Below are 18,877 nucleotides of genomic sequence, written 5' to 3' on the forward strand. Positions count from 1 at the left end.
AGAGCTTGGGTAAATTTGAGGGGTTGGGAGGGTGTGGACCCAGCAAAGCAGCAAAGGAGAGGAAATGATTAACCTCCTGCCGCCATCCTCGTCATGTATCTCTGACCCGACAGACAGACAGAAAGTCTTTTAACACCGCTCAAATCTTTGCTATGCTGACACTGCTGACAAACCAAGCATCAAAATACTAATCACAAAATGATGCTGATAGAGGTTGAACTGTCTCTCAGCTTCATGACTGAAGGTTTGGGGGGCGCTTACATCCTCGAGTAATCGTGAACGAATTAAGGTCTGATGCAGTCAAAACAATCCATTAAAGATGTTCTGCTCTGATCTGTTGTAATGCAACGCACTTTGGTAGAGAAATGGATGGTCTTCTTGCTGGTAAAAGGGTTGACTGACTTCAAAATGACTCAAAATATGTTATGTCAACAAGCAGCAGAGATGGGCCGGTGGAAAGAGCGAGGTCAGAGGACGTGTTCGAGAGGGGAGATGATTAAATTCATAACACACCAAAGTATGTCTGACATGTTTTGACAATTTTTAGTCAGTATGCTACCCTGCGTTTCTACTGTAAGGAATAATTTTTGCAGTGCACTGTAGAAGACTTTTGTACTGATTTGTTTGAGATGTAATCCAAAGAGCTAGAGTCAAGTTAAAACTCAATTTGAGTATATTTCAGCTGAAAAGAATTGAACGACAAAAGCCTGGAAAAGATACATTTTTATTTTTCACACTGGAATGGACATTTGAAAAGAAAATCTTCAACAGCTATTTACAAATTAGATCAATTCCACACTGTTTATCAGCTCAGTTCATAGGAAGACACTCACACACACACACACACACACACGCTCACTCACAGTACATTGGGCTACTTGAACTAATGCTACAAATTGCTAAAACCCCTAAAAGCGCTATAAGGCCAAAACATTTTTGTCATCATTAACAATGCTGCATTTTAAAACATTGGTCTCGTGCTCATGTCCATCATGTAGGACCCCTGGGGGTGGGCGTGGCCGTGTTGGTGTTGTCTGTACAGATGCCTGAAAGGGATGGAGAGGGACGAGTGAGGGTCCTGACACAGGCGGAGAGGGTAGGACGGAAAGGCTGGGTAGAGGGCCGGGGGAGGGGTGGAGGAGGGAAGAGATGGATCCAGCTGAGGGAGGAGAGACGGGTGGTGCAGCACCATCTCTGGGCGATAGGGGGCAGGGGGGTTGAACTGAGGGATGCCACCTAGTTCAACCGGAGGGTATGAGGAGGACGCAGAAGGATTGGGCAAGTTCTGAGGATGGGCGGTTGGAGTGGAGGAGACGGACTGCTGGAAAGAAGAGGGGACAGCCAAGCAAGAGGAGGGTTGGAAAGGAGGGTGAGGAAGGGAGGATGATGGATGAGTGAAGGAGGAGGGAGGGAAGGCAGCAGCAAGGGAGGGAGCTGGGGCTTGATGGCTGAGATTTGGGAGGTGCAAGGCAGGGTGGGCAGGGCTGGGAGATACATTCGAAAAGGAGAGATTTTGCATGTGTGGAGGGACAGAGGGGAAGGCAAACGACGTGGCGGCACCGTGGGTGGGTAGGGAGCACGGCAGATTGGGAGCCAGTAGTTGGTTTTGGTTGGGGTGAGGATGAGCGGCAGCTGGAGCAGGATCCGGATTTGGAGGCAGGATATTTGGGTAGATAAATGCTGCTGAGCTTTGATCGCTGGGTGAATTATTTCCACTGGTAACAGGTTGACCCTGCAGTGGCTGACTGGGCTGAGTGAGCAGAGAATGAGCGGATATTTGGTCCTGCAGACCTGTCTGACATGCCGAGGGTGGGGCAGGAAAGGAGGCGTCTGTCGTCGCGTGGGGCCTGATGGTGTGATAGGTGTTGGCGGAGGGAGAGGAGGAGGAGGAGGAGGAGGGAAGGAGTGGCTGTGGCGAGGAGGAGTTTGAAGGAGGCGGAGTGGGGAAGGTGAAGGAGGTCTGCTGCAGAGAGGGAGTGGTGGTGGTGGAGGAGGAGAGCGTGGGTGAGGAGGAGAGAATGGAGGGATAGTCGATAGGAGAGATGGAGGGCTGGGGATCGGATGTGTCTGAGGGGTCGGAGATGGGGAGGGAGGGGAAAGAGGAGGATGACTGAGGAAGAGGAGCTGAGGGGAAAGAGGAGGAGTTGGCCTGAGCAGCAGGGAAGCTGGAGGTATAAGCTGCTTCACCCATAGTGTCTGATCTGTGGAGGAGAAAAGGCAAAGAAATCATATTAGATTCAGTTCATTCCTCTGGTGTAATAAAGTGTTTAGTGGATACAAAAATAATGGAGAAATTCCACCATTCATAACCAAACATCACACACACCCACCTTTCAATTATACTATTTGCCACCTCGCTCCCCGGTGTGTCCTGCATCCCGTTGGCCATGGAAATGCTGATGTCAGACATCTGGGATGCCATGAATGCCTGACCGAGGTCGAGCTGCTGCTGTGGGACCAGCGTGTCCCGATAGGAGGCCTCCTGTGGTCTGTACCCACAGGAGGGATCAGGCAGTGGTGGCAGGGAGGCCAGAGCGAGGGCCTGCAGGTCTGTGCTGCTGGTGCTGGTGGGTTGCGTCAGAAGCTCAGTAGAGTCGCATGGGTCACAGTTCACTGAGGGAGACAGATGGGAAGGTGGAGATGTTTCAGGAGCAGCCAGGCAACAGTTATACTAACAACACTTTCCAAATGAATGATTTAAAGTTGTATAAGTCTGGTTAACCCACTTACCAATATCCAAGGTCTCTGTCAAGACAGTTACTTTGCGCTTCTGTCTTGCATCTCTTTGCCTGCAAAGGAAGGAAAAAAAAGGAATTTAGATTCTCCACAATATATATGCAACAATTTGAAGTGTATGAATCTGTATGTGTTTATTTCTGTGCGGGTCTTTACTTTTTGCTGTTCATGCCATCCTCTCGGAAGCCTTTAGCGAAGGGGTTGGCGTTGATCTTCAGCTCTGTGATCTGAAAAGGACAAAAAGAGAGAGAGAGTCTGTTATGAGAGAGAAATATGGTCGGTGCACTGAACTGAACTGCATGTATTGGCGGTGAGTTTGTATAGGAACATTGGCCTCATCTTTCATATAGAAATGTAGTGTTAAGTTACCTTGTTGTTCTGGTAGGCGGTGACTGTGATAAACTGGGTCTCAGGGAAAACAAAGGAGTGCTGCCCTCCGCCCCACCTCAGCACGTCTCTGGCTTCAATTACATGAACCCTGGGCTGGTAGCGATGCAGCGAGTGTAGGATGATCTGGAAATAAAAGAAAAGAGGTTGGCTCCAAACGCTACAGTGAAGGTCCCGTACTGTATTTGTGCTGCATCAGTCAGCCCGCCGTACTTACATGTCCCTGTGAGTCCAGTGTGTTGTTGGTGAGCTTGGCGAAGTGGAAGGAGATGGTGCGGCTCTGCCAGTGAGCACCTGTGGCGGGGGAGTCTGGGTGGATGAACACCCGGTCTGGTAGCCGAGCTTCCGCCCCGCCAACAGCCTGCCAGCCACCGCCTTGGAAACGATAGCGGGAGTTGTCCACTGGGACGATGTCCAAGAGGAGGATGTAACGTAGAGATGGATTCAGGCCTGACAGCTTCAACCTCAGCCCGGGAAACATTCGTCTAGGCAAGTGGAAAAGACAGTGGAGAAAATTACAAATCACATACTTGTGTTTATCAGCTCACCTTTTTGTCTCTTGTCTTATTGGTCTGGGAGAATTAAAAAAATAAGGATATAAACAAAGGTGCAGGAACCGAGATTGAAGTTAGAGGTCAAGGGTCGGCGCCAATACACATGCACTCTACAGTCTTGTCTCACCTGCCCTTCTTTGTGATGATCATCTCCGTGCCCACCGAGCTGAACTGTTTCCATAAGAACGCGTTCTCCAGGTCCATCTTCACCTCATCTTTTTGGGTTTTGGTGACAGGCTCATTGGGGACAGGGGGAGGGGCCAGAAGCCTCGGGGGCAGGGCTTTAGCTGCAACGTCACAGGTGGGAGGGTACAGTGGCATGTGGGCAGGAGCCTCCCGTTCTGAAACAACAGGGAAATAGTAAAAACTTAACATTTAAAGAAATACACATGTATATTTGGAGATTAGGAAGTTATCATCCTTAAGATTTCAATGACCCCATTTTTATACTTCTATTGGAGGCTTTACCAGGGCTGTAATCTTATGAATTACAATCAATGTTTAAACAGTTAAGAAAACAATCATTTGGCTGTCAAAAAAATAAATATACTATAAATAAAAGTCTTTAATAATGAAGGAATATCCAGCTCAGGCTTCAGCCTCAGAGCATCTCTAGTCTGAGAGCTGCAAATAAAAACCCCATCGCACCCCTGGATTCGCTAAATGACAGTTTCTTCCTCCTGTTGCAGACGCAGTGGTTGTTCCTTCAAAGAGAAACCTAATTGGTAAGAATGTTTTTGGTACGCTGTTAAAATCTTGGATAATTATTCAAGATTTTGAAAGCAAACTCATGCACACACTCTCCTTCTCACTCACCTCTGTAAAAGCAGTCTCCAATCCTTTGTGGTCCCAGAGCCAAACTGGGATACATCTCCACGCTCAGCATTTTCCTTGTCAGTGTTTGTCCCTTTTCTCGTCCTCTTCACTTGCTGCAAAGTAGCATTTCACTCTTCCACTCTTTTTGTCTCGTGTTTCTTTTACAGACTGACTTCAGCCGACTGCTGCTAACAAAGTGTTCTCAGTCTTCAGTTGAACTGGAGACCGCTTCTGTAAGAGTTTCAGTTCTTTCTTGTCTCTATTTCCGTTCCTATCCCTCGGCCGTCCTCTGCTACAAATGCCCACAGTGGTGACTTGCTCGGTTAAATAGGTGTGTGAGGCTTCACACTTAAGGCCAAATGGCCCCATTTTCACATAGCTCTTCATTTGCCTCCCAGTCTCTCCACCCTGTCTCACCATCTTCCCTTATGTCCCCGCTCAACCAACACAAACACTGATCATAACACAAGGTGATTAAAAAAATCTTAGGCCTTCAGTTTCTGGAAGAAAAAAATTCATGTGATTTGTGTTATTTTATGTCAGAGGAGGTAGAACAGGTAGCTTTGCTCAAGTACTGTTTGGAGTTATTTGTACTTTACTCAAGTATTTTCATTTTATGTTGCTTTATGATTCTTTTTCGCTACATTTCAGGGCAAATACTGTGCTTCACTACAATTATTTTACAACTGTAATATCAATAATAAATGAAGTGTATTCACATTAGAACCTGAGGTAACAAAGAGCATTAATTAAAACACCTTACAATCAGAATTTTACACATAAACACATAGATACACACATACAGACTGATTGGCCCTGTATTGAATATAAGGTTATTCAAGCAAAAACAACATGACATATGATGTTTTGCTATGTGTTAAATTACTGAAAGTATTTAAAGTCAAATTTGCTTCATCTCGACCAGCAACATTATATTGTTGCTTACAAATCAACAATTAAAGAATTGAATAATAAACTATACACAGTACTGTTTTGTTGCTAATACTTTTACGGGGCTTTGACTTGTAATTCAGTGTTTTTACATTGTGGTGGTGATACTTTCCTAAGAATGTAATAATTCTTGTAAATGCTTCTCAAGTTTCAAATGGCTCGTATACAGCCACTTAAATCCAGTAGTTTACTGGCAGGTTCCCTGTGGCTGTTTGATGACTTGATGACAGGCCTCTTCCTCTCAGCGCTCTGCCTGTTAGTCCTTCTCTGCAGGGAGTCAGGCCCTGGATCAAGTTGGAAGAGGAAGACACAGCAATTTGGCCACTACACAAACACAAGAGTCTAGAAGTTTTATATGAAGGCTTGGATTAAGGCACGAAAAGCTCAGTATTACAGCTGAATCTTGCCAAGCATTACCCAAATCATTTCAGCACTAGAACAGTTGAATGAATCGATTCTGCTGTCCTGAGAGAGGACAGGGCTTTCTAGTTAAAACGCAATAAAACACAACACTGTAGACCACACAGACAAACCTCTGGTGATGGTCCCAGACAAGTGAAGCAGGTGTGTCTTCAGATCCTTCACTCGAGGGAAAGTATCAATACCACATTGTGAGAATACTTCCTTACAAGTAGAAGTCCTGCATTCAAAGTATTACTGAAGCGAAAGGACAGAAGTTTCATTGGAAAAAGATACTTTATACAGCCATATTGCTTCTGTTGGTGTTGTACTATTATTTATATTATATGCACAAACATTTAAAAAAATTCCCTATGAAATGTAGTGGAGCAGAAATATAAAGAAGTACTGAATATAAATACTTGTACTTTCATGGATGCAAACCAGCTGCAATACAGTTTAAGATGTCTTCAACTCAAACACATTCAACAGCATTGACCTTCCTTCTTCATGGCTTTTTAGCAGATGATTCTTCATCAAGTTTCTCATTTTGCTCTTGTTGCTTAAGCTTGAATTCCTTGAAGTGATAACAAATCATCATGAGACTTTATTATGCAAGAACTGGCCGCAGTGATCTGATGCTTGTAGGAGGACATGTCAGCAGACCATAGAGGCTGTTTGGCTGAGGATTACCATTACATCATGATTAAAGGCTTTGCAACTTCAGTGATCGACAGGATAAACTGCGTGACTTCATCTCTGTGTGGATGATTTCCTGTGAACGGTGTCTGCCTGTGGATCAATACTTAAAAGACAAAAAGGAAAAGAGAAAAGCTCTGAAACTGGCAAACACAACCCCGAATCTACCTGCTCATAGACATTTCTGCCTGTATAAAAGTGACAGCTGGAGGCACTTTACAGGGAGTGAAGTATAAATGTTGTTCTAGTTGTTGTTTTCCTTCTCCATTTGTGTACGTGTGTGCTGGGGAGAGGATAAAAGCTAGTGAGGACCGAGGGGAAGTGGAGGTGTGAACGCCACACCGAAGAGAAAGGTCATTACCTTGATGGGGGCAGCGAGGTGTGTGTAACGTCTCTTAATGTTTTTACGAGCTGACAGGTGTGTCGCAGGCGCTGCAGCCACCAGACTCTGTAACGGCAGATAATGAGGATTTTTACTTGTTTTGTTTGTTGGTTTTTTTTTACCATTACCAGAGCGGGGGCAGGTAGTGTGTGCTGTTTACAGTGGATTAAGTATTACCACAGGTTTGCTCTTTGACATGTACTTGCTAAGTGGTTTGATGTCCACCTTTATTTGCTCACTGAGGTCTAAAGGTCATCTTACAGAAAACACTCTTTGATGAGTAAATTCATCATTATGAATTTAAAAGATATAATAAAAAAGTATTTGTCTTTAAATTCTCATTGTTCGCTCAGATTAGCGCAAATGTGCCTCCCGGTTGAACAGGCACATAACAGCATCTTGTCTGATTTCCTCAAACAGGTTTACGATGAAACCACAAGCCTTTTAATCTGATGAGGATTACTTTTTTTTTTTTTTTCCTGTGTGCATGATGCAAATACCATTTCATTTAGGGAAAATGTGTGCACGCTGAAATTCTCTCTCCTTACCGGGAAAGGGCACACTTAATGTCACTGATTATGGGGATTAAAACACACTATGTGCTGTCCATAAATAAATCCGCTGCATGCACAAGCCGCATGCATTCAGATTACAGATTACATGCTTCAGTCCATTTATTGATCAACAGGGTCCATTTTTATTAAGAACCTGCCAGAAATACATTGTAAATAGCACACCATGTACCAAGGAAGCACTTTTCGTCATTAAATGAGGGAGTTTCATGTTGATGCTTTACATAAAGAGTCTGAATGGACGATAGGGTTTTTTATTCAGTCATTTCACACACATTTCAAAGCAGACATTACTCTTACTATTATCAAAACATCTGCATTTTACCCAATGATTCAGGTCAAACTGGTCAGACCACCTCTAGCGGGTCTCTGTCAGCCTTCGACACCACCACAGTGACACTGTCAGGAACCCGCACAGCCAGCCGCTCCCTGAACACAGCCAGAAAACCCCGCTCACTGTTGCTGTGATCGCTGAGGAGGACGCTGGTTCCCTTCGCCACAGCGTCCAGCACTTCATGGTGGGACATCTCGCCTGAAAAATGATTATATTGTAATATCTGGTAACACATCTGTAGGCACATGCAATCGTTCTTTATGTAAACTAAACTGGATTTTTAGTGAAAAGCTCTACCTGTGATGTAGAGGTCTGCCTTGACCCCAGTCAGTACTGAAGCCCCTGATCCAGCACACACAGCCGCAGTACGCACAGAGGACTCTGAAAAATATCAGAATAATTAAATCTATTCAGACACTTTTAATGAGTTCATTCATCACATTTAAGGCATATAATGCTTGGTCTATATGTGAGCTATTAATCCAAAGAGAATCCACAGCAAGCCTGACATCTATGCTGACTATGACTGTTTTAAAAATTACTTCTTTGGGTTACGTTTGCTTGAAATATGGTCTGTATTTATGTAATTTGTTATTATAAAGCTGTGTATTTACCCTCTTGGTGAAACAATATTGTCACATGTGTTGTTAAAATAAGTGTCACTTAATATTTGGTTGTTCCAAGTGTCACTTTTCATCTCTTAATCTAAACTATGTTACATTTTGACCCAAACATATGTTCATCTTCATCTCAACCAAACTGTTAAACTTAAACTTGTAGTCTTTTGTGAAAGCAGCTGCTTTTTTGTTTGTACCTAGTGTCTGACCCCATCCCAGAGCCAAACGGAGGTGACTCAGACCCAGGTGAGACTTCATTTTCTGAATGGCTGTTGCCACGGTTACCGGCTGGTCCAAAACACTGAGCCGCCCTTGGCCGTGTCCTGGGAGAGGGGGCTGCAGGGAGTGACAGGTGAAGGGCTTAGTTAACAAAAAAGTAACTACTATGCATGAAACAGGATATCACTGAATCGTACTATTAACTATCCACAACTGCTTTGTGACATGTAACAAGTAGCATTTGAAAGAGACCAATCATCATCAGTTACCCTTCTTGTGTTTCTGAAATTACATAATTGGTCTCCTGTTTTATTTCTAAAAGAAATATGGATGTCACTCGAGATACAATGTTGTTCATCTTGTGATAACAGCGATGTGTTCATGCTGTACCTTCTCTAACTTCAGGATGCTGAGGGACTGGCTGGGAGTGGTGTGTCGTAGCAGTGCGTGGACACTGGGGGTCAGCGCTGAGTCACTGCAGGTAACACTGACATGGATCCCGCTGTTGTCTGGTCTGTCATGAGGGCAAACACACTCTCATTCACCAGGGCAAAGCAAAGGATCTTTGTGGGGGTTATTTTTTTTGTATGTCTCAAACTAAAACATACTTTACTGCTGACCATGTTCCAATTAACATAAATGGTTAGCTTCTGTTGTCACCTTTCAGATTTGCTGACAACAGGTCATCAATCAGAGTACGTGGTTTTAGCCTTTTGTCATTGTCCTGCTACCAGCCTGTAGTAACGAAGGCGCTGGAAGCTTTGATATGAGGTGTGAAGGTCGACTTTTGAAATGCAAAGTGAGTTGAAAATCAAGCCCAGTAAAATAAACCCGATACAGGCTGTTGTGAATACAGCACTTTGTTTCTGTTTCTTCATTAAAACTGACAAATCTTGCACAAACACAGTTTTCACAACTCTGAGAATATTAGCACACTAAAAGATAAGTGTGTTGGATTGACAGGAAGTTTTCAGTGAAAGCTGATATCGTGTTGTATGGAATGGAAGGTAATTACAGTAAAGGGTGATCAATCAAAACTTGTCTGCAGTGATGTCATGTATATTACATTTGTAGTTAAAGAGCCACCAAGATGATGCCCATGAAAACACACGTTTGTCTATATAAACATTAACTCGACCTGCTAACTGAAAGCTGTGGTGTGGTTCCACCATCATAAGCCTTCAGTTCCTCCATCACAGCGGTTAGTTCCTCTGCGCTCCTGACCGTGAATTCCAGTTTGTGACAGTGGGAGGCGCCACCGAGGGCCTGACTCAGCACAGACACCTGGCCGCTACCTGAGAATCAGAGACAGACAACAGAGATGGGGAAAATAGGTCAGAATAGGAGACCAGTGGGTCAGCGTCATGTGTCACAACATTTTAGCTTGAACCTTCATTAAATATGCAAGTACCATAAGTCCTGTATATATGACACAGTTTCCATTCAGAATGACCTCTTACCAAGTCCCCCGACCAGCCAGTCGTTTACCCCTCCTTTAACACTATCCCACGAAGTGTGAGGGGAGAATACCGCTATCCCGGCCTCCACAGCCCGGATGGCCAATCGCTGCTTCCAATCTTTCTGAACCAGGCGCTTGATTGGCCGAAACAACGGAGGGTGATACGAAATAATGAGGTCACAGCTCATGGTCTCTGCTTCCTGCATGACAGCATCTGTAAGGTCGTTCGTCAGCAGGATGCTTTTAACAGGCCGAGATTTGCTTGGCTCGACCAAGAGGCCAACGTTGTCCCATGACTCAGCAAGTGACAGGGGAGCGAGCTGCTCCAGCACCTGCAGAACCTCTTTTAGCTCCATCGGGCCCCAACACTGAGTAGAATGAGAGAAGGAGCGGGCGGAGGAGAAATGAACAGATAGGTGCAGGGGAACTGAGGTTTGTCGGCTTGTCAGGAAGCTGTGACTGTGAGTAGGTGAAGGGAGAGAGGGAGGGATGGGCGATACTGTTGAGGCGGGAGAGCAGAGTGCAGAGGGTGAGATCGAGCTCCCCCTGGTACAAACTCTTCTGCAGGTGAGCGATAAAATTGTCCAAGGGAGATTTCTACACGCAGTCAACATCAGTGGAGACCTGTGTGGATAAAATAATACACCATCAAAAGAACACCATTCTACAAAATCAACATTGTCAGATTTATCGTCCCACAGAAGTATGATTACTGAGCAGATACGTTAATAAATGAACTAGTGAGAAAATTTATCAGAAATCATAAAAGAAATCATAAATCATTTATCAGTCAAAAATGCAAAACATTCAATGATTCCACTTGCTAAAATATGAAGACTTGCTGTAGGACTGCAACTAACAATTATTATCATTCATTATTGATTAACCTGTTGATTATGCTCTAAATTAAGTGATTATTCAACTGGCCTATAAAATGCAAGGTAATAAGTGTAAAATATTAAGTGTCTTCAGATTGTTTATTTCATCTGACTAACGGTGTAAATTCCAAACATGTTCAGTTTTGCTCAATCTTCCACACTGGACACCCCGATCATTCCTGTCCAGTAAAACCTCCAAGAGTTCATCCAGACAGAATCTCCAGTCTGAGCAACACATGCACACTGCATGAACTTTGACTCAACAATGAACTTTTCTAATGTGTCTTATCTAATGAGATAGACAGGGAAGATGTCTGAGCCTGAAGTCTAATGTTCAGTACACTTTTGTATTGAATTAATAAAGTGCCGTACTGTTAATTGAAACCCTCTCACAAGAGCTACAACTACAACTGGGTGTTGCAGAGCATGTGGCTAACAGCACAGCTAGCCAGTTAGCCAATATTAGCTAACGCCACAACCTGAATCGACTCCGCTGTAATTAAAAGCAAGGCATCAACACATATAAGTGTGCGTGAGTGAGCTTATCGTACTCTCGCTGTGCACGTCAGAGACAAACGCGCTGCTAAACACATTTCTCCCGGAGTAACAGAGAAGGTGCAATGGTGCACTTACTGAGTAGCAATCTCCCCTTCCGGGTTCCGTTCTTAATGCAGTGTTTTGATTGGACAGTTGAAATGTCAGCGAGGACTATGATAAAAACTTTTTCAGTATAATGTGGTATAGTATGTAGTTTAATTGAATGACCACTGGCGGAGAAACTATGAAACACCTCAGATATCAGCGGTATTTCACCTTATAGTGGATGAATTATGTCAAAATAATTATGAATTTTAAAAAGAAATTCGCATAATCTGGCTATATAAATAAAATAACACAACACAAACACAGGCACAAGCACACACATTTATTAAACACATTTATAAATAAACATTTATTTATTTATATTTCCAACTATCCAAATAGCTTCCATATAATTTGTTTACATATTCAGGAGAAAAGTCACAAATATTCAGAGTGGTTTTTTAAAATCTTGGCAGGTTTGAAAACTCCTTTAAACAGCACTGAGTGTCTAAACTGAAATATTACATGCTAGTGAAAATATTCACTACGGACAGATCTTTAAGACAGATTGATCATCTCACCTACTCAGTGGTAGAAGACCTTCTGAGATGCAATACTTCTTCTCTATAGTTATGTACAAAACCATTACTGCTCTCACAAATGACTAAACGTGAGGGAGGATGACCGTAGCTTTGCTGTAGCTGAGATCAGGGTAGAACATATTACTGAAGCAACATAGATGTTAGATGTAACCCTTGACCCCTGACCCTTTTTTGCGATCTGTTATGATATTGAATTCAAATTCTCTTCAGTAGGCTACAACTGCAATAAGTGCAGTGATTAAGTAAGTAAAGTTTTATTTATATAGCACTTTTCAAAACAAAAGTATCAAAGTGATTCACATTGAAAGCATAAATAAAGCATGTCAGAGTGTACAAAAAGTGAGGGAGTATAAGGGAGTTTTGAGAAGGTTTTAAAAAGTTTCAGTCATACCTACTGGCACTTTGATCATGTTTTGCAAGAACATATTCATATTTTAATTCTCAATATAGTTAAGTTCAGACTGCATAAAGCTGTAACAATGAATAGATTCAAAATGATTGGAACAAAACAGCATGACTGTTCATTACTACAACTTGTTGTAAGCACTGAAATTTTGAAAATAGAACTTGAGTGGGAGAATTAAATCAGATGACACTGAAGCGATTTACTGAGCTTTTTATTGTCATCAGGTTGTCAGCAACACACAAACACACAAACTATCCTGATCCCCACAACAGATGTGTCCTCACAGTCAGTTCTCTCTTTGACACTTCTAATAAGATAGTACTGATACACATCCTGATAATAGTATTGTAATTGAGCACAGAGCCAGTTAGAAATCTCATTACACTAGTTATGTAAATTTGTATTCGGCTAAATTCGTTAAAAAAATCTGTTGAACCAGAAGCAAACACCATATAGCTGTTGGTATTATGTAATGCAGTTTATAGGCCGATGTAAAGTTATAAAACAAATACACAGAGTAATGTGAAACAGAAAAGACCAGATGACTTTGATAGGCTGTATTAAGCGTTATAGGGCAGGTGGTCCAGCAGAAGATATCCAGGGTGCATGCGCCACTTCTCAGAAGGATTACTGGGACTTTTGGAATAAACAAATCAAAATACGGAAAAAAAACAAAACAAAGACAGAGCGGATGGTTAACAGTGTTAGGAGATGATTGCTGGAGGTTAAAACTGCCAGTCTCATGATGTGCACGGCAACAAGCTGCTGGGCCGACTGGCTACCTCGGAATTGAGTCAGAGAGCGACCGAGAGAGATTATTGTGGATTAATGCAATAAAGGTCGATGCTGGATGTTAGAGGGATCAGGGAAGGATCAGGGCAAAGGCAGGGCTGCATGCATTACATCATCTGCTTCTTCCCTTGGCCTCATCAACCTCCCTGTGCACTACACCCCTCAATTTAAATGGGACCCCCCCTCTCTTGCATTACATGTGCATTAGAGCACAAATAAAAGCAATAAATCCTTCCTAAATGACTGATTCGCTCTCATCCTCATGCTGACTGCTTGCCCACACAAGAGAGCAGTTATTTACAACAAAAAACAAAATATTGTTATTTATCCATTAAGCATATTGGCACAGCTATCACCCCTTGTATCCAATCTGTGGAGTGCCATTGACAGATGTGTGTTTAGTTATTAGGTCCACGTGCTCAGAGGCAGAACAGCTTCACTTTTGTTAATTGGTCCTATAAGCCCTCATACCCCATCTGTCCATCCGTTTGAAGTTCTGCCCAGTTTGTCATGCAGTAACATCTGTTTGTGAGGGTGCTGTGTGTCCCCATCCACATCCCTAAATTCTCTCAACCCAGGTATTTAATCTCGGCTCTGCTGGCTTTGGATAAGTTTGTGTTGGGGATAAGCCACAAGACGACTTCTCTTCACAATTCCTTTGTATCAGGGTGGGAAGTGAAATCTGTGGAAATTCTGCTGCAAATTTGAGACGGTTTTGGTGTTTTTATTGTTGTGTTGACTGGTAAAATTTGCACAGGCTGTGTATCAGTAGAAATAATATAATGATGCTATCGAGCGATGATTTGATGTATATTCCTTCCTTATTTCCACAAACATTAACAACTTTTTGTGAGAAACGTCAAATTCAAAGAAAAGTCCAGACTGTCCTCTCTGAAAGGCTTAATGCTGAGGCAGGCATGTATTTTTTGCCATTTCTTTGCATCTAATACCTAGAAATCTGTTATGCATGTGTTATGATGTCAGAATTTTTAGATTATGTTTTATGGGCCTCACTTTTACCAAATCAGTGGCCTCGTCTATTTTTGGTCACACAATCTCTTTATCCCGATGTCCTTCCAAAGCCAGGGCAGAGAAGTTACTCAACTCTCAGCATTTCTACCCACAGCACAGCTGCATCACTGATGTTTTTGGTTTCTAAATCCCCTCTACATGAAATCCATAGATCAATTCCTTATATAACCAGCGAGTTGTGTATTATTATAAAAATTGATTTATTATGGAAGTCATTCTGAGAATATGTCCCACATTTGCTTTGCTTGTTAGCACTGAAGCGACACAGCGGACATTTTTACTTGTGATCAAGAAAGGCAATGCAAATGGAATTCAGCCATCATTCATTTTATTATTTATACTCATGCTTTACATTCTGTGACACATCGGAAAGTTTTTCCATTAGCTGGACTGATAAATTTACCCCTAGACTCGATCATATCTTTGCTTAAAATTATAATGTGCCACGATAGATTTTTGCAAACAAGTAGCCTAAATTTTAAAGTCTCTTTATTTTCTGATTACTTTGCCAAATTATGAAATGGCCCTTTAGTCTTTCATCACATACGTGGCAAAGTCAGAAGTCAAATTCCTGCAGACTAACTGCTGAATGAAACCCACCCAGTGTCCTCGCCGTCCTTTCAGGAGGCACACAATACTCATGTGCAATGTTCATATATATTTAGATGTTTTATTTTGTTCTTTGCCAAACAAAGGCAGAAATACCTGTTTACATGATTTAACTCGTTGGATTCGATCCAAAAATGAATGATGTAATCCAAGGAGTTACATTACAAGTCCAGGCAAACAGTAACAGAGTAATTGCTAATATTGCATTATAACATCATTTCAGTGATAAGAATGACGCAGTAGTGTCTGAATAATTCAATAAGTACATTTCAAAAAATCAATCAGTTCAACAAAACAACCCAAAAGGACTTTGTGTATATACAATATATATCATCAAACAAAATAATATAGCTCTATTTGTTCATCACCATCTTTCCAATTCTCTTACATTTACAAAAATGTCTCAGTACATGATTTTCAGTCTTTGCATAGCTGTGTATTCTCTCTGAGAACTATTTGATATTGCTTGGCTTTTCTTTGCAGCACTACATTTGGATTTTAACATTATTACGTTTGTTCTGAATATGTACAAGTTAATCTGTCAAGGAGCTTTAGAGAAAGACAGCGTGATTATCGATGCATGACCGCAGATGTGCAAAGGTACTTTCTTGTTTGACCTTCTCCTCGACCATCATTGATGGGACATCATTCTGACAAACTCTGCAGGGACGACACAACAAGATGAATCAGTTCACTGTGAGAAAAGCATCACTTATCATTTATGTTGATAATCACTGAGTCTAAACGACAGTCTGTACCTTCAAAGTCTACTGTGCCATCCCCGTCTTCATCCACTTCTTTCACTATGGCATCTATCTCCCGCCGACTCATGTGCTCTCCCATCAGCTTTGTCATGGCTGAACGCAGCTCCTCCGTTGTGATCTCTCCATCTCCGTCCACGTCGAACTAAGCAGAGAGACAAAAGAAAATTTAAAAAGTGCTGTCAGTGTGTTGTTTATCTTCATGAAACCGTGGTGAGTGAGTAGTAACTAAGCAAAATCTGGCATTGAAGCTGCTGGAGAGCTGTTTCATTTCCTTTAGAAACATCAGAGCTCCTGGAAAGTCTACGGAAAGTGTTTCACTGTCACCTCTTTAAAGGCGTCTTTGAGCTCCTTCACGCCAATCATCCCAGCCGTTTCTGCCAGAAGCTTCGGAGTCATCAGTTCCACAAAGTCTTCAAAGTCGACTCTGCCACCAACTACAGGGAAAATAATAAAAAATAAAGTTGAGAAACACCCGTCACTCTTCCTAAGTGCGTACATGGTCTCATTTGCATTTCTGGCAGCTGTGCATCACAAAAGTCTGTGCATCTGCAGAATTTTCCAACCATTTTTCTAAATTTGGTCCAGTAAAGACTTACGGTTCATGTTGATGTTTTGGCTCAGCTCAATCAGCTCCATCTCAGTGGGCATGTAGCCCATCGTCCTCATCAGGTTCCCCAGGTCCTTGCAGCTGATCAGCCCGTCCTTGTCTTTATCAAACTCATTGAATGCATCACGCAGCTCTGCAAAATACAGCAACACACTCAGTCAGGACAGTTGAGTGTGTGACATGGTGTGAGTCAAAGTGATTGTATGAGTATTGAAGTGATGCGTTTTATGATGAAAACATGAGAATATGAAAAGATTTCAGTGGTAAGAATTTAACTTACCATCAATCTCATCATCTGCCAGTTCTCTGGACTGCATAAAGAGAAAAACAGCTGGTTAAGTCCAGTGTAGTATGGAAATTTATATCAAACCCTGTAATACTGTACAACACTGCCATAAAATACATACAAAAAGAAATTTAGCTACTAAACCATCTGCCACGCAATGGATGTATTATTTATTTTTATAGCTACTCCTCCTGAATTAAATGGCGTGGCACCAAAGAGAAGCTGGATTTTCTGATGGCTTGGATTTAAGTGTAGATTATGCCCATGTTGGCAGGATGGCTTCATATGGGCCAGTGTCATCATCGGCATGCAATAGTAAACAGCAGGCACTGTCTCTCTCTCTCTCTCTCTCTCTCTCTCTCTCTGTCAGTCTAAATCTCTTATCATTTTATCCTGTCACCTTTGTTGTTATAATCCTGTCAACCGTTCATAGCAGTTTGCAAACATTAGCAACAAACCCATCAAAAAACGTGAAAAGGCTCTTACTGCTGCACTTACAATGTTTTTCCCTCCACGCAGGAAAATGCAGGCTGCTCCAAAACTCATTTCTGCAAGTGGAAATACAGACAGTGATGTGTAATTATGAAATGTTATGAATTCATTTAGCACTTTCTGACACAGCACAGAACAGGTTGGTGTTTGCCAGAGCCAGAAAATCGGGATTAAGACAGATTGAAGAGTCTGTGTTCCCTCTGAGGGATTGGACAATATGCCCCATGTCTGGACTCTGCGTGTGTGTATGTCTTTCACTTTCTGACATTATGAAAACATTTCTCAAAAGTATCATGATAAATTTATAACATGAAATTAATTTTGACATCACTACCAGGACAAAAATACCAAATATACTAATGAGGTAAAAGAGCTGCAAGTCCTTTTTTTTTTTTTCAAGACTCTTTGCTGTAATAATTCAAAGTGGTCAGTTATCTGATAAACACATAATATATCATTTCTATCATTTTCATTGAAGGTTATGGAACATGGTGTTATGAATTGAATAATTAAATCAGAATTAAGTGTCACCATGTAGTTATTTGTGCTCACCTTCTTCTGGTATTTTCTGTTCACCAGCCAAGCGCACTGTACACGACCCCTGAAGCGGAGACTCAGCAGCTGACCCGTGCAGTGCAAAAAGCCCCTCTGTCTTCCGTCTGTTTCTTAATCTTCTTCTCAGTATCAGTCCGGTCCCTCTTCAGTCAGGACAGCCCTTCCTCTCAGCGTGTGTTGACCCTGTCTGCCCAGCCTGCTGGGTTGCTCGGAGGTTGTAGAGGGGAGGTGTGGCTGCAAGCGTGGTTGTAGGCTCGCGGGGAGGAGTCAGGTTCATGAGCTAAAGAGATGCAACCCTGGTTTCCAGCTGAGTGCTGACATCTTTGTGTACATTAGACTAACATCTGAACCTGCAGCTGACAGAGGAAATAGGATACTATCAGTTTACAGGTTAGGGGGTACAGTTGCTTGTTTACAGTTTCTGCTCTTAGTAGCTTACACCTATTCTCTGAGTTTCACAGGAGATTCAACACTGTTTGATTACAGTAGGGCCTATAAAAACACTATGGCTGCAACCATCCCTTTTTCATTATTGATTAATCTCTCAAATATTTTGCAATTAATCACTTAGTGTTTAAACATGTCAATGGAATGAAAAAACATTGAAAATGTTCATCACAAGGTCCTCAGAGCCCGAGGTGACATCTTTAAATTGCTTGTTTAGTTCAAAAACCCAAATTGATGAATTATTTCAGCGCTAAAAAGAACTAAAACAGTTTTTATTCCATGGAAAAAGTCACTTTTGTGTTGTTTTTGCCTGTTGTCTGGTTACTTATTGTTTGATTTTTGTAATATTCTGTCCGGCACTTTTTTTTTCATTGCTCAACCACAGTCTTGTGTCTTGTTATATGTTTTACCTTTATTTCCAATTAAGAAATAAAATGTTCTAATAATGATTAAAGCTCCCAGCAAAGTTTGTATAGTAGTTAGTTCAGAGAGTGTTATTATCACTGAATATCAAACTGACTTTGACTGAATACAGTCAAATGAACTGTATCTTAAAAAGTGTACTTAAACTTGTACTTAAAGTGTACTTTAACTAAAACATTTTCAACATATTATGATAATATGTATAATATGTTAAATCTGGACTAATTATACACTGCTGAGTTCAATTAATACTGACAAATAAAACTGATAATTTCAA

The 18,877-nt window shown here is 41.9% G+C and overlaps 3 protein-coding genes across 4 annotated transcripts; all 3 read right to left on the reverse strand.

The window, feature by feature from the left end:
• Positions 1 to 710: 710 nt before the first annotated feature.
• tbx6 (T-box transcription factor 6) lies at positions 711 to 4,007 on the reverse strand. Its single transcript, XM_056366395.1, has 7 exons — positions 3,805 to 4,007; positions 3,341 to 3,608; positions 3,106 to 3,249; positions 2,893 to 2,963; positions 2,731 to 2,789; positions 2,331 to 2,613; positions 711 to 2,201 (listed from the first exon to the last, which is right to left on the reverse strand). The coding sequence occupies exons 1-7, from the start codon at positions 3,996 to 3,998 to the stop codon at positions 962 to 964; spliced, it is 2,259 nt and encodes a 752-aa protein (XP_056222370.1). The 5' UTR covers positions 3,999 to 4,007; the 3' UTR covers positions 711 to 961.
• Positions 4,008 to 7,734: 3,727 nt separating this feature from the next.
• On the reverse strand, positions 7,735 to 11,714 carry nif3l1 (NIF3 NGG1 interacting factor 3-like 1 (S. cerevisiae)). 2 transcript variants are annotated; one of them, XM_056365196.1, is made up of 7 exons: positions 11,637 to 11,714; positions 10,127 to 10,749; positions 9,805 to 9,961; positions 9,057 to 9,180; positions 8,645 to 8,783; positions 8,128 to 8,211; positions 7,735 to 8,028 (listed from the first exon to the last, which is right to left on the reverse strand). In XM_056365196.1, exons 2-7 carry the CDS (start codon positions 10,737 to 10,739, stop codon positions 7,844 to 7,846), a joined length of 1,302 nt encoding a protein of 433 aa, XP_056221171.1. In that variant the 5' UTR covers positions 10,740 to 10,749; positions 11,637 to 11,714; the 3' UTR covers positions 7,735 to 7,843. The 2 variants fall into 2 exon arrangements, with proteins under 2 accessions (XP_056221171.1, XP_056221172.1); XM_056365197.1 differs by having other exon boundaries at positions 11,555 to 11,659.
• Positions 11,715 to 15,073: 3,359 nt separating this feature from the next.
• cabp5a (calcium binding protein 5a) lies at positions 15,074 to 18,069 on the reverse strand. Its single transcript, XM_056366289.1, has 7 exons — positions 17,728 to 18,069; positions 17,182 to 17,231; positions 16,678 to 16,708; positions 16,387 to 16,530; positions 16,115 to 16,224; positions 15,785 to 15,932; positions 15,074 to 15,686 (listed from the first exon to the last, which is right to left on the reverse strand). The coding sequence occupies exons 2-7, from the start codon at positions 17,227 to 17,229 to the stop codon at positions 15,658 to 15,660; spliced, it is 510 nt and encodes a 169-aa protein (XP_056222264.1). The 5' UTR covers positions 17,230 to 17,231; positions 17,728 to 18,069; the 3' UTR covers positions 15,074 to 15,657.
• Positions 18,070 to 18,877: the final 808 nt, after the last annotated feature.

Source organism: Seriola aureovittata, chromosome 21 (genome assembly GCF_021018895.1).
Source record: "Seriola aureovittata isolate HTS-2021-v1 ecotype China chromosome 21, ASM2101889v1, whole genome shotgun sequence".
Taxonomy (NCBI): domain Eukaryota; kingdom Metazoa; phylum Chordata; class Actinopteri; order Carangiformes; family Carangidae; genus Seriola; species Seriola aureovittata.